This window comes from Protobothrops mucrosquamatus, unplaced genomic scaffold (genome assembly GCF_001527695.2).
Source record: "Protobothrops mucrosquamatus isolate PMUCROS unplaced genomic scaffold, P.Mucros_1.0 scaffold1023, whole genome shotgun sequence".
Lineage (NCBI taxonomy): Eukaryota > Metazoa > Chordata > Lepidosauria > Squamata > Viperidae > Protobothrops > Protobothrops mucrosquamatus.
The window spans coordinates 117240-131181 of NW_015387258.1; the positions used below are offsets into that span (position 1 = coordinate 117240).

The following is a 13942-nucleotide window of genomic DNA, read 5'->3' on the forward strand; positions in this document are numbered from 1 at the left end:
GTTTTTGGTTCTGTTGGAGATTGAATAAAGAGAAGACTGTTGTTACTCCTGCCTCGTCTCAATGTCTTCACGATCAAAACAGAACAGCCACTATTTAACAAAATCAAAGCCAGTTAAAAAGAGATATGTGTGTGTCATCATTCCTTTATGTGTGTGCTGTATATATATGTTTTTTTCTCTTCATGTTGATTGTATTGCTTTAATATAATGATAGAAAGGAAAATGTACAAAGTATCAAAAAAAACACAAAAAAGGGGGAGGGGAGATAAATGAAACTAAAGAACGAAACACACTATTCAAACTGAATGTTGAAAAAACATACACAATAACATTACTATTTTCAGTCCAAGTTTGTTTCTTACCTGATGAAGCATTTGGAAGACCTCAAGAGGTATAATGTAGTCATTTTTCTTTGAACGCAAACTTCTGCGGTATTTATAATACGAAAACATATTAACACCGATAAGCCTTTGAAACATGGACACCAGATCCTTAAAAAAGTCGACTTCCAGATTGGACCAGAGAGTTTCTGAAAAGAGAGCAGACAATCAAAGAACACAGTGAGAACATTTACATTTATCGTAACTCCGATTCGCAATGGGATGCACTGTAACTATTGCTCCTGGATAAGGCTAGAATCTGGGCTGATTAAAATTGAAACAAAAACCTGGGAAGCCATATTTAATTATAGATTCAAAATCATTTATCAGGCCATTGGGCTGCTTCCTTTTGTTTCAGGTGATACCTGTAAATGTTACTGGAAGAAATTCCTTAAGCAAAAACTACAATTGCCCAACGACTTTCAGAAACAATGTAATCTAAACCAATTACCCAGATTCTTGAGGACCATCAAAAATAGTTCATGGGAAAGGTACAGGTAGTCCTCAGCTTACACTTAGTGATCATTCAAAGTTATGTCACTGAAAAAAGTGACTTATGACCATCTTTCACACTTGTGATGGTTGCAGCATTCCCATGGTCACATGATCAAATTCAGACTCATATTTATGACGGTTGCAGTGTCCCGGGGTCATGTGACCACCTTTTGCGACTTTCTGATGAGCAAAGTCAATGGGGAAACCAGATTCACTTAACAATTGTGTTACTAATTTAACTCCTGTAGTGAGTCACTTAACAACTGTGGCAAGAAAGATCATAATATGGGGCCAAACTCACTTAGCAAATGTCTTGTTTAGCAACTTAAATTTTGGGCTCAATTTATTATTTATTTATTTATTTATTTATTTATTTAATTTATATACCGCCCTTCTCCCGCAGGACTCAGGGCGGTGCACAGCATATTAAAACAAGTACAAATACAAAATACAAAAAATATAGACCCCTATAAAACCAAATTAAAAACCAAATATTAGAAGCTGTTATTCCTATTAAAATTATTCTTAAAATCATCCCTAAGTAANGCAGGAGCGGTGTTACATGGGAGCGACGAGTCCCTCCCAACACCGCCCGCGCGGCCGCATTCTGGACCAGTTGAAGTCTCCAGGTGCTCCTCAAAGGGAGCCCCATGTAGAGAGCATTACAGTAGTCCAGGCGGGAGGTGACGAGAGCTTGAGTGACTGTGCGCAAAGCGTCCCGGTCCAGAAAAGGACGCAACTGGTAAATCAGGCGAACCTGATGGAACGCCCCCCTGGTCACGGTCGACAAATGGTCTTCCAGTGTCAGCCGTGGATCCAGGAGGACACCCAAGTTGCGTGCCTTCTCTGAGGGGGCCAAAATTTCGCCCCCTATAGTCAGCGATGGAGTCAGCTGACTATGCCGAGGCGCCGGCAACCACAGCCACTCGGTCTTGGAAGGGTTGAGCCTGAGTCTGTTCCTCCCCATCCACAAGTCAAGGATGACCTGTGCTTGGATGGGTTTCCTATCTTGATGCATTTGAAGCATCAAATACTGCTTGGTCTTATTATTGTAATGCCCTCTCCTATGAACCATTACAAGGCAGACAATGTATAAGTATTCCTCGACTTACAACCACAACTGAGCCCAAAATTTCTGTTGTTAAGCGAGACATTTGTTAAGTGAGTTTTGCTCCATTTTATAACCTTTCTTGTCACGGTTGCTAAGTGAATCATCACAGAGGTTAAATTAATAACCAAGTTGTTAAGTGAATCCAGCTTCCCCATTGACTTTGCTTGTCAGAAAGTTAAATAAAAGTGATCACAGGATATCGCAACCGTCATAAATACGAACCAGTTGCCAAGGATCTGAATTATGATCACGTGACTATGGGGATGCTATAATGGTTGTTAAGTATAAAAAAATGGTCCTAGGTCACCTTTTTCGGTGCCGTTGTAACTTTGAATGGTCACTAAATGAACTGTCAAGGATTATCTGTAATGATTCCTTAATAACATGTGATTCATTCAACGTTTTCTGTATTACCTGGACAAAGATGTATGTGTATATGTATGTATATATGTATATCTTTGCCCAGGTAGCACAAAAAATGTTGAATGAAACACACATTATTTTGCACTGAAGGTATTACAATGGGCCATAATATTTTCTCTCTTTTAGCAGCAATCCCTGGCCATTCATATGACTTCTATATTGATTTCCATCTTCCATCCAGGGCCTTTTGTAGTTACGTTTTGTTATTTAACTTCAGATGTACAGTAGGAGATCCACCAAGAATAACAAACTTCAATGCTAGTCTCTCTCTCTCTCTCTCTCTCACACACACACACACACACCCACTCAAGTAGAAGACCCTATACCAGGGGTAGGCAACCTTGGCTCTTTTATGACTCGTGGACTTCAACTCCCAGAATTCCTGAGTCAGCCATGCTGAGGGGAAAGGTTTCCAAGCTGAGCCATGCTGGCTCAGGAATTCTGGGAGTTGAAGTCCATGAGTCATAAAAGACCCAAGGTTGCCTACCCCTGCTCTATACCATTCCAGACACATGGCTGTCCAATCTCAAAACCTCCAGTGATGGAGCAGCCACAACTCTGGAGACAGAATTTCTGTTTTTTTTCAAGAAGGGCTCTGCTGTAGAGATCAAGTGTGCTGGGACTGCAGCCGAGATGGTGGTTGTGAGATTGGAAAACCTGGCTGGTCTAACAGGAGTGATTGGGAGTAGCTCTATTATCCAAGCAAAACTCAGAATCTGGGGTGTTTGGGTAATATTTTATTTATCAAATTGATACAGCTATCCATCTCAATAAAACAAACAATAAAAATATTCCTTAAAGCAACCATTGAAACAAGAAAACATACAAATAAATAAGAGAGAGAGAGAGAGCATTTAAAAGATTCACATATAATGAAGCCATCTTACAGGCTCCCTATTTCCAAGAGATCCCTAGAACTGCCGAAAAAATCACATATTGAAGGATTTCTGGGAGGTTACTGGGGGTCAGAGCTAGTCACACTGTGGGAAGAAGGGGGTGATGTTCCGAAGAGGCCCATGTCTTGGGTCCCATCAGATGTAACTCCTTAATAGATGGGGTCTGCAATATGCCCTTCCTGGCTGGCCTGATAGGATGGGCAGATGTAATTGTGAAGAGGTGATTTCCTCAAATAGTTTGATACTTCTCTGGAAGTTTGAAATTTCAGCGAAATTAGCAAATGAACGCCTGCCTTACCTAGGGCTTGCTTGCCTTGCTGTGGGAGGTTCCAGATTGCTTTTGCCAGTTGGCAAAGGAGATGATCCGAATCGGAATCTTGCTTTTGTAAAAGTACGGGCACAATGAGGAAGAACCTGAGTGCTTCTGGCGAGGTTGGAGTGTAAAGGGGACAATCCAGAAGGCTCTTCAGAGCCTTTTTCACCTTTGAAGAGAAGAATGGAAGAAGAATGTATGCATTTAATTCATTTCTTGAGTCCGGTTTTCCTTCTTGCTTCCCTATATGAAATATTTGAGCACATGATCAAACTAGCCTTGTATCAAACCTTGTGGTGCGGCCGGAACAATCTTGAACTAAATACACTCAAAACTGTAGAAATGATAGTAGATTTTAGGAGAAACCCTAAAATCTACCGCCTCTTACAATACTAGACAACACAGTATCAACAGTAGAGACCTTCAAGTTTCTAGGTTCTATAGTATCTCAAGACTTAAAGTGGTCACCTAACATTAAAATGTCATCAAAAAAAGCACAACAAAGAATGTTCTTCCTGCGCCAACTCAGAAAGCTCAGATGCCCAAGGAGCGGTTGATACAGTTCTACAGAGGAATTACTGAGTCTGTCACCTGCTCCTCTATAACTGTCTGGCTTGGCTCTGCAACCAAACAAGACAAACACAGACTTCAATGGATAGTTAGGACTGCAGAAAAAACAATTGCTATCAGCCTGCCTTCCATTGACGACCTGTATACCGCACGAGTCAAAAAGAAGGCTGTGAAAATATCTACAGACCCCTCACATCCTGGACATAAATTGTTTCAACTTCTACCCTCCAAACGACACTATAGGACATTGCACACCAGAACAACTAGACACAAGGACAATGTTTCCCCCATGCCATCACTCTGCTAAACAACTAATTCCCACAACACTGTCAAACTATTTAGTAAGACTGTATTACTATTATTCTTCTCATTTTTCCTATTACTTATCTCCTTATCTCCTTATAACTTTGTTGCTTGTATCTTACAATTTATATTGTTTTATTTAGTTCCTAGTATGATTTATGTTGATTGCTTATTTAGTATCCTATGACTATCACTAAGTGTTGTATCTTATGATTTATGATGAAAGTATTTTTACCATGACTATGATCATGATTTATCACTTATAGCTTTTATGTACAATGAGAGCTTATGCACCGAAGACAAATTCCTTGTGTGTCCAATCACACTTGGCCAATAAAGAATTCTATCTATAAGATTCCTTCCAACTCTTTATTGACTTTTCTTACAGTTAAATGCATGGGACAAAACAGGGTATAGTACTGAACACAGCACAAAGTCTACTGTGGAGAACCAGAGAGAAAGTATTTGAATTGTAAGTCAAGGACTCAGACTGAGAGTTATTGTTAGAGACTTCTTTAAGTTCTGCATTTATTTTTTCATTTTCAATCATGGGAGGCATCTTATGTAACATGTATGCCATGAAACATATTCTGCAAGGGGAATGCACATGAATTGACAGCATAATCTAGAACAGCTCTTCTTCAACCTGTGGTCTCCAGGTGTGCTGGGATTGCAAGCTCATTAAGAGCCTCTGTCTTCAGGATCATTATGAATTTGAATGCTTATTCTTGTATTGGATTTGTTTTCCCAGAGAACCAGTTTGACCAGAACCAGATAATCAAAGAGACTAACCATGCCTTGCATTATAGTCTATATTTTCATTATATTGCCCTGCTGCCTGGGCATTCATGGGAGGCAAAAGACAAAATGAGATTTATGTTGTCACCACACAAATGCCATGAGCTAGCTAGTCTCATCAGACTTGGGATGCAAGTGTATAATAGAGGTATTTGTACTATGCACTTGTTTTTGGTGACATTTTAGTTTGCTGTAGATCAGTGTTTCTCAACCTTGACAATTTTGAGGCACGTGGACTTCAACTCTCAGAATTCCACAGCCAGCATTGCAGGCTGTGGAATTCTGGGAGTTGAAGTCCACGTGCCTTAAAATTGTCAAGGTTGAGAAACACTGCTGTAGATGGACACCATGGTGCTGGTGTAGTCTATTAACTGGTTCCTAAACATTCTCAGCAGCCTAATTTAGCTGCTAAAAATGTTCATCATTTGTTTTGTATATGAAGCAGATGCAGAATTTTTTTAAAGAAGTTACTGCAAAATAAATTAGGCCCATGGCTTGAAACTAGTTACCATCCAAAAGTGTTCACTGCATGTGGACTGGCTGTCAAAAAAATTAAGATGGCAGCCACAATCATGCTATCAAAGCCCTGCTCCATTTTGGTGGTGATGGTGTGAGCACCTATTAAAACCATTAAAGTTTCCTTCTAGTACATTTGGGAAACATTATCAAGCACTGATCAGAGGATTTATCTCATTAATATATCCTATTAAGTTGAGCTTAATAGGGTATATTAATGCTTGAAGGTGGTTTCATTAACCAATAGATGACTAGAGAAGGAAGCCATGGTTTGATTTTATTTTGCAACTTCATTCCCAGACTTCTTCATCATTTATAATTAGTTTATAAATAATTTATAAATAGTTTAATGAAGAGAAGGACGAGGGGGGACATGATAGCAGCATTCAATATCTCAGGGGCTGCCACAAAGAAGAGGGAGTCAAGCTATTTTCCAAAGCGCCTGAAGGCAGGACAAGAAGCAATGGATGGAAACTGATCAAGGAGAGAAGCAACTTAGAACTAAGGAGAAACTTCCTGACAGTTAGAACAATTAACCAGTGGAACAACCTGCCTCTAGAAGTGGTGAATGCTCCAACACTGGAAGTTTTTAAGAAGAGACTGGACAGCCGTTTGTCTGAAATGGTGTAGAGTTCCTGCCTGGGCAGGGGGTTGGACTCAATGACCTCCAAGGTCCCTTCCAACTTTATTATTATTATTATTATTATTATTATTATTATTATTATTATTATTATTATTATTATTATTATTATTCCAATTGTTCCAAGAAGATGAAGCAATTTATTGGAAATTAATCCTCTGAATTGAGATTAATTTATGGTGTTCCAAATAAAATATACTTGTTTTAAGCTAACCAAGTTCAGGAGGAAGAAAAAAAATGTTCAATTTTGTTATTTGTAGCACCTTTACTAAACAAATACGTTAGATGTTTCTCCAGCAATTATTAATTGATCCTCTAGGTAAAAGAATTGCTGGCCTTGAATAAACCCTGCATTCTGCTGCAACCATAAAGTACAGAGACAATCTTGGTATAAAAGGCTTTCTTATAAGCTTCTCAGCCCACTCAGAATTATTTACTTGGGTTTGACTCCCCTTAGAGAAACACCAGGAAATAGTCTATTATATTCTATATGTGAAATCTTAATGGCATGTTATACCTTTGTGAAGACTTTAGGCTTACTGGCAATCTTCTCAAAGAAAAGAAGAACAGCTGACATATCAACACCAACAGTCTCCTCAAATGTTCTGAATTTTTCTTCCCTGCAGGAAAGATAAGGATCAATCACCATCATAGTCTCTTCTCTACCTAGTGTAAACTTGTACATTGTGAAAGATTTGGATTAGATTTGGGTATGAAGTTACTCTGTTGATCGCAAGATTGTAGCAACTAGACCCTTTTATAATAATTAGCATGGTCCTCAAGATTGATAGCAATAGCACTCAGACTTATATACCGCTTCACAGTGCTTTACAGCCCTCTCTAAGCTGTTTACAGAGTCAGCATATTGCCCCAACAATCTGGATCCTCATTTTACCGATCTTGGAAGGATGGAAGGCTGAGTCAACATCAAGCTGATCAGAATCGAACTGCTGGCAGTCGGCAGAATTAGCCTGCAATACTGCATTCTAAACACTGCAACCACCACTTGATAAATACACCTCCTTCTTAGTTTTGCTCTATATTAGTGGTGGTGAACCTATGGCACGGGTGCCAGAGGCGGCACTCGGAGCCCTCTCTGTGGGCACACGTGCCGTTGCCCCAGCCTCGCCTCCCCCCACGACCCCCTCCTCACCAGCAGCCCCCCTGGAGGAGAATCGCCCCCGAGCGTGGCCCACACGGAGCAGCGCAGCCAAGGACATGGCAGCCAGGCAGCGTAGACAAGACTCCTGCCCCATCCCGCACAGTTGATGCTGCGGGGCGCGGGCAGAGGGCGTGGCCACCATGGTACTGCTGGGCTGCCTGGGCAATCTGCAGTGGGCCCTGGAGGCGGTGAGTGGCCCTGTGAACAGGTGGGTTGGGGGACAGGGTGGGGGTGGGGTCTTCCTTAATTTATAGTAACAGTTAGAAAATATATCAGTTCTTTGACGGATGCAAATTACCTCTGGTGTAGAAAACTGCCATTGATGCAAGCTGCTGATGAGAAGATCAATTTAATATTCCTGTTTATGGAAAAGAAACGCAAGCAGTGTTTTTTATTAGTTTGATTTCAGAACTGAGCTGGATTTACAACTAAGACGAAATGGACAAGAATCTTTGTTTATAACACTATCTAGTTCGTTTTGGAAATGAACTTTGTGCTACCTATTGTCCCTTGCAGAAAGTCATATAGTACTGAAATCTTTGTAATAAGAGGGCAAGAGAGAAAAGACAACAGCAGGACCACATCTATCACATTCTTTACTATAGGACAAACATAAAAGGCCTTTTCTTCCATCAAAAGCCCTAAAGTTACTCGCTGGAATCAATACACCCAGGAATCCAGTAGGCAGAAGTTACCATTTTGCTGGTAAAGTAATGTCAAAGTCTATAATACCTTCTACAGTTTAGCATCTTTTAGATATATTGTGAATGCCATAGTTAGGTGCAGATAATGGCTCTTGGTTCAGACAGTAAAGAAGACGTTACTTTTAGGAAATTAAAAATGGAACGAGAAATATTTAATGCTCTTGGAAGGTGGTTGGTTTAGATTGCAATCCATGTGGCCCAATAGTTATAAGGCGGTGGTGACAAGTATTGTTGCTTCTGTTTGACATATCTGTTGGTTTGATTTGATCTTCACATCCATTTATGTGCTCTTTGAAATGCTTATTTCAAAAAGAAACAGTGTAATGTATGCATGTACTTATGTACCTATTCTTATATGTACCTATTCTTATTTAAAATATATTGGTGGCTTTTAGCTAGAATTAAGGACCAATGACTCTAGTTTAAACTATAGAATCCCTATAGAATCCCTAAAGGGAGACTAATACCACTAAATCGGGAAACACACCAGTCTATTTTCCATTGACCAGATATTGCCCAGTTGCATTTGATTCTGGATTTATAATATTATTTTACAAACGCTAACTTATGACAGAGAGGTAGTCCTCATTTAATGACCACACATTCAGCAACAGTTATGATGGTGCTGAACAAGGGGGACTTACAGCCAGTCCTCATAGCTATGGCTACTGAATGGTCCATTCGTGGCCTTCATTGCTGACTTCTGTCAAGCAAGTCAATGGGGAAGCCAGCAGAAGCTCACAAATGATGAAAACGTGATTGCAAGAAGCTGCATCCACATGGGATTTAAGTAACGATAGCAAGTGGGATTGCTGGAACGGCTGTCATACGTCAATGCCATTGCATTGTATGACTACATTACTTAACAAGGGAGTTCCCAATCCCAATTACTGTTGATAAGTGAGGACTGCCTATTTGTTTGCAGCAACTATGGAAATCAGATTATCTGTGGTGATATTTACCATTGTATATTATCCCAGCAGCTGGGACCCAAATTGGACAACCACTTAGCAAACTTTTCCTCCTCCACTGTGGCTAGTGTTTGCGTTACATTAGCGTATGCATTCTGCAAAAAAAAAAAAAAGAAAGGTAAAAATGTATTTTCACATATCTGGTACAATGTATATGGCTTCATGTTTAAACGACAGATCAGGAGAAGCTGTACATAAAGGTACTTTCTCTAATGCAGAGACTAGAATTATAAAAATATTGAAACTGTTGCATGAGCAACCCATAAAGAGCAAAGTTGATTTTCAAGCATATATATATGTGTGTGTGTGTGTGTGTGTGTGTGTATGTAGCTGAAATAGCTATACTAGTGTATATATATAGCCTGAAATAGCTATACTAGTCTCCCACTTAATTCTTTAACTCTTTGTCAGCAAAAAGAAATCTGAATTTGTAATGTATCGCAGTAGTGACTTGAGCCTGCTTAACGCCCCTAGTTTGGGGCGTTTTATACACACACACACACACACTATTTGTTTGGCCTTTTAAGAAATCAGTTTTTAGTGGAATGAAAATTACCTTCCCTTAAATTGTATTACTGCTAAGGGATAGAAAATATTTTCCCAGAACTGGGTATAAAATATATCAGGAAAAAGAAATTCTGGTTGTACATCCATTAATGTGGCGTTTCCATATATAATTTGGATCATACATGGATCCATGTATAATTTGGATCTCTCTTAGATACTAGAAGTTGCCTGATTATATTAACAACAATAGCTTGTCTCTCTTAGCAGGTGACAAGCTATGTCTTCTTCTGCTCCACTTCAATTCAGAAGTACAAACACAACCTTTTATTAGAATCGCAATTTATATATGGAGCCCAAAATACTATGTTACTTTTTAAAAACAGAGATTAGTGGAAAAAGAGCGATCAGTAGATGACAACCCTTGCCTGACACTGCTTGGATTTGGAAAAAAATTAAATTGGTTAATATCTGGATAGGAAATGACTAGAAAATACAAATTACTATAGACTAGATTAGTGTTTCTCAACCTCAGCTACTTTAAGAAGTGTGGACTTCAACTCCCAGAATGGCTAGCTGGGGAATTCTGGGAATTGAAGTCTACGTATCTTAAAGTGACCAAGGCTGAGAAATACCAGACTAGACTGTCAACTTGAAAAAAATATTAAGGAAGAAAACCAGAATGAATCGTGTCTAAAGATTAGCCTAAATCTAAAGTCTAATTGTATTCACCTGTTCCTAACACATCAAACTTGACTCAACAATATTGTTATCTTTCTACTGATAAAGGATAAAATGTGATTGAGACAAGAATTTACTAACTGTCTAGATAGACACTGAATAACCAATAAAACATTTTGGAACAATAATCCATGTCATGAAATGATGCAGCATTTAGGATTATCATGTGAGTGAAATAGGGCATTTTTTCAAAGCTTTAGGCAAGCCCTGTTTGACTCATGACAAGGCCAATTCTGGAATGAATTTTTTTTACAAAAATTAGAAGTCAAATGTTGGCATTTTGTGTTACAAATTATATATGTTTGTTGGCAAGTTCCCCATTTGATTACCTTTTCTTCCAGATGAAGCACAATACTTTGGTTGTCTCCAGCAATGATTTTAACTACCTTGCCCAAGGTACTTCCTTTAGTAAGAGACAGAAAAAAGAGTGACTCCTTTAAGATTAAGAAAGATTTCTATCTAGAATCCAGTTAGTAGAGCTTTGACTAAGGACACTTACAGTGCAAGCTACTCAACAGAAACTTCTCAGTATCTCATCAGAATCAATCGCTGCATGTCAAGAATCAACTCAGCACACCGAAATAGAATCAGCTGCTATAATCAGATACTTATTTGAGAACACATATGCTGTCAAATCAGGATTGTCTATTAAGACAACATAATTATAACCACAAGCCAATATCCCACCCCAATTTTGTTCTCTGACACAGCCTTTATTTGTGTCTTGGTCCACATTTTTCCCTGCTAGCCACATCTCTCTGTATGCATCCGGTTTTTATTGTAACCTGAAAATAATTTTCGGCCTTAGGATTTAGCTTGTAGTTTGCACACAACATTCCGCTTGAAAAATGGAGTGACTTACTGTACTTCATGTGTTTATTACGAACATCCAGATCAAGAGGAAGGGGAACCAGCTGGTCACTTGTTCTTCCTTCTCCAAGTTGCCCTTCTCCTCCGTAGCCAAATGCATATACTTCCCCAAGTGCCGGGACATAAACCAAAGTGTGCCATCTGTTTGCAGAATCAAAGATAGTTTATAGGTAGAAGTTTTATTGACCTCATCAGGCCTTTATAAACTGAGACGATATTATGACCGTTGACCACAACATATTCTTGTTCTGTTGTTTCTTTACAACTCTGAAGCAATAGCTTTTGATTAGCAACAGCCCTTGATCTGGGGACCAAACAGAGTCCTGTTCCATTTCTTGGTTTGCAGAATTTTTATTTCTTGATTCTGAAACGGTTATTAGATTTGCCTTTATAATAATTCTCTTTGCAATTGTTTTGATCTGCCTTCCCTGCTTTTTTATTTACTGATTCATATTCAGGTTGAGCTCTTTGAAAATCTTGAATAAAGGAGTCAGTTCTCTATTGCCAGATTTTAGCACTGAATATCACCAACCTATTTTTTTTTTTAAAAAAAACCTCAGATGCCTTGCCAGTGATGAGACACAGCTTGCTTTCCATTTTTCATATATTCCATTTTGCAGTATTCAAAATATATAGGCAAGATAATATCCAGTCACTCAATACAGCACACATATAAAAAAACCACACATCCTACACCTACAGGGTTCCATCTACCTTACCCCAAGGAGAAAAGCCAGGTCTTCAAGGCCTTCTTCAGGATGGGAGCCACACGGATCTCAAGAAGAATCTAATTCCAGAGAAATGACCTGGATTCCCCCTAGATGGCATTGTTTCACTGAAAGGACATGGAGCTCACTGACTCTGTTGGCTCATGGTGGATAGGCAGAAAGCATGGAAGATAGGCAGTCCTTCAAGTAACCCAGGGCCTCTGCTATGTAGGTTTTTAAGGTAATAAGCAGCATCTTGAATCAAACCTAGAACAATACTGGCACCACTACAGTTCATGAAGCAAAGGTGTCAGTTAGACAAGCTGAAGCATCACTTCAGCTGCTGTAATCTGGACCAGTTGAAGCTTCCAGTTGGTCTTCAAAGGCAGCCACTAGCACATATTAACGTGGGGTCCTTGGTGTTCTCTGAGCTTGCTTGTTTTCTTGCAGACGTTTCATTGCCCTAACTAGGTAACATCATCAATGCTAGTAAGGAGTGCTGTTTGCTGTCAGTTTATATTCTGGTGTCTTGCCTGTCTGGGTGGGTGGGGGCGGTCTTAGGGATTCTTTGGTTGAGCTGTTTACTAATGGCTCTTTGGCAGTTTCTTGAATGAGGTATTGCTTACTTGATTGTTGGTCTGAAGTTGACCTTGGAGTTAATCTATGTAATACCCCAATCAATAAGCTGCCAAAGAGCCATTAGTAAACAGCCCAACCAAAGAATCCCTAAGACCGCCCCCACCCACACAGACAGGCAAGACACCAGAATATAAACTGACAGCAAACAGCACTTCCTTACTAACACTGATGATGTTACCTAGTTAAGGTAATGAAACGTCTGCAAGAAAACAAGGAAGCTCAGAGAGCACCAAGGACCCCTCATGTCAACCCTGAACTACAAATATTCTCCTTCATTGGTACCACATATTAATGTATGTGTTTCTCTTGCTTGTTGTTGCCTCCGTTCCACTGACGTGCAACTTTGGAGGGCAGGAATCTTTTCCTGATTTCACGATACCAGTTGTCCTTCTGACACCATCAAATATTTGGAAGGAACAGGGATTTCTTACCTTCCGCACGCTACCTGGGTCACTTGTGCACCAAACAGCTCTGCCACAAGACGCGGAAACAGCTCATTGCAGGTGGAATTGTGGCCAAGCTGCCCGTAGCAGCCAGATCCAAAGGTGCAGACTAATCCATCCTTAGTGGGAAAGAGGAAAAACATGGCACCGTTCAACACAATGACTTTGTCACTTGGCTGGGAATATTAAAAGTTGTACACATTGTGAAGGGAAGGAGGAATGGTAGTACATAGTAGAAAGTATGTAGTCTATATTCTGCACTACACAGACATCACCAAGGAAACTTAAATCTATATCAAGGAGGGCAGTACAATCATGTAGTCCTCAACTTACAATCATTTGTTTAATGACCATTCAAAGTTACAACAACACTAAAAAAGTGAATTATGATCATTTTTTTACACTTACTACCATTGCAGCATCCCCAAGGTCACATGATCAAAATTCAGATGCTTGGGAACTGGTTCATACGATGGTTGAAGTGTCATATAATCACCTTTTGCGACCTTCTGACAAGCAAAGTCAATGGGGAAACCAGATTCACTTAACAACTGTGTTACTAATTTAACAACTGCAATGATTCACTTAAAAACCGTGGAAAGGTTGTAAAATGGGCAAATCCCACTTAACAACTGTCTCACCTAGCAATGGAAAATTTTGGCTCAATTTTGGTTGTAAGTTGAAGGCTGCATCTATTTTACTCCTGCTAAGAGTACAGCTGTGTTGGACTTTGCATGGCTTATTGAGGTCTTGGCC

At 39.6% G+C, this 13942-nt stretch overlaps 1 protein-coding gene across 1 annotated transcript in view; it reads right to left on the reverse strand.

The window, feature by feature from the left end:
- Positions 1-13942, reverse strand: part of LOC107290990 (probable E3 ubiquitin-protein ligase HERC4) — a gene marked incomplete in the record, with an annotated part of 47242 nt that overhangs the window by 22935 nt on the left and 10365 nt on the right. The window contains 8 exon segments of the mRNA XM_015819939.1: positions 363-529; positions 3604-3787; positions 6963-7065; positions 7906-7965; positions 9274-9377; positions 10857-10930; positions 11390-11538; positions 13175-13305. Of these exon segments, the coding sequence (XP_015675425.1) occupies positions 363-529; positions 3604-3787; positions 6963-7065; positions 7906-7965; positions 9274-9377; positions 10857-10930; positions 11390-11538; positions 13175-13305 (972 nt within the window).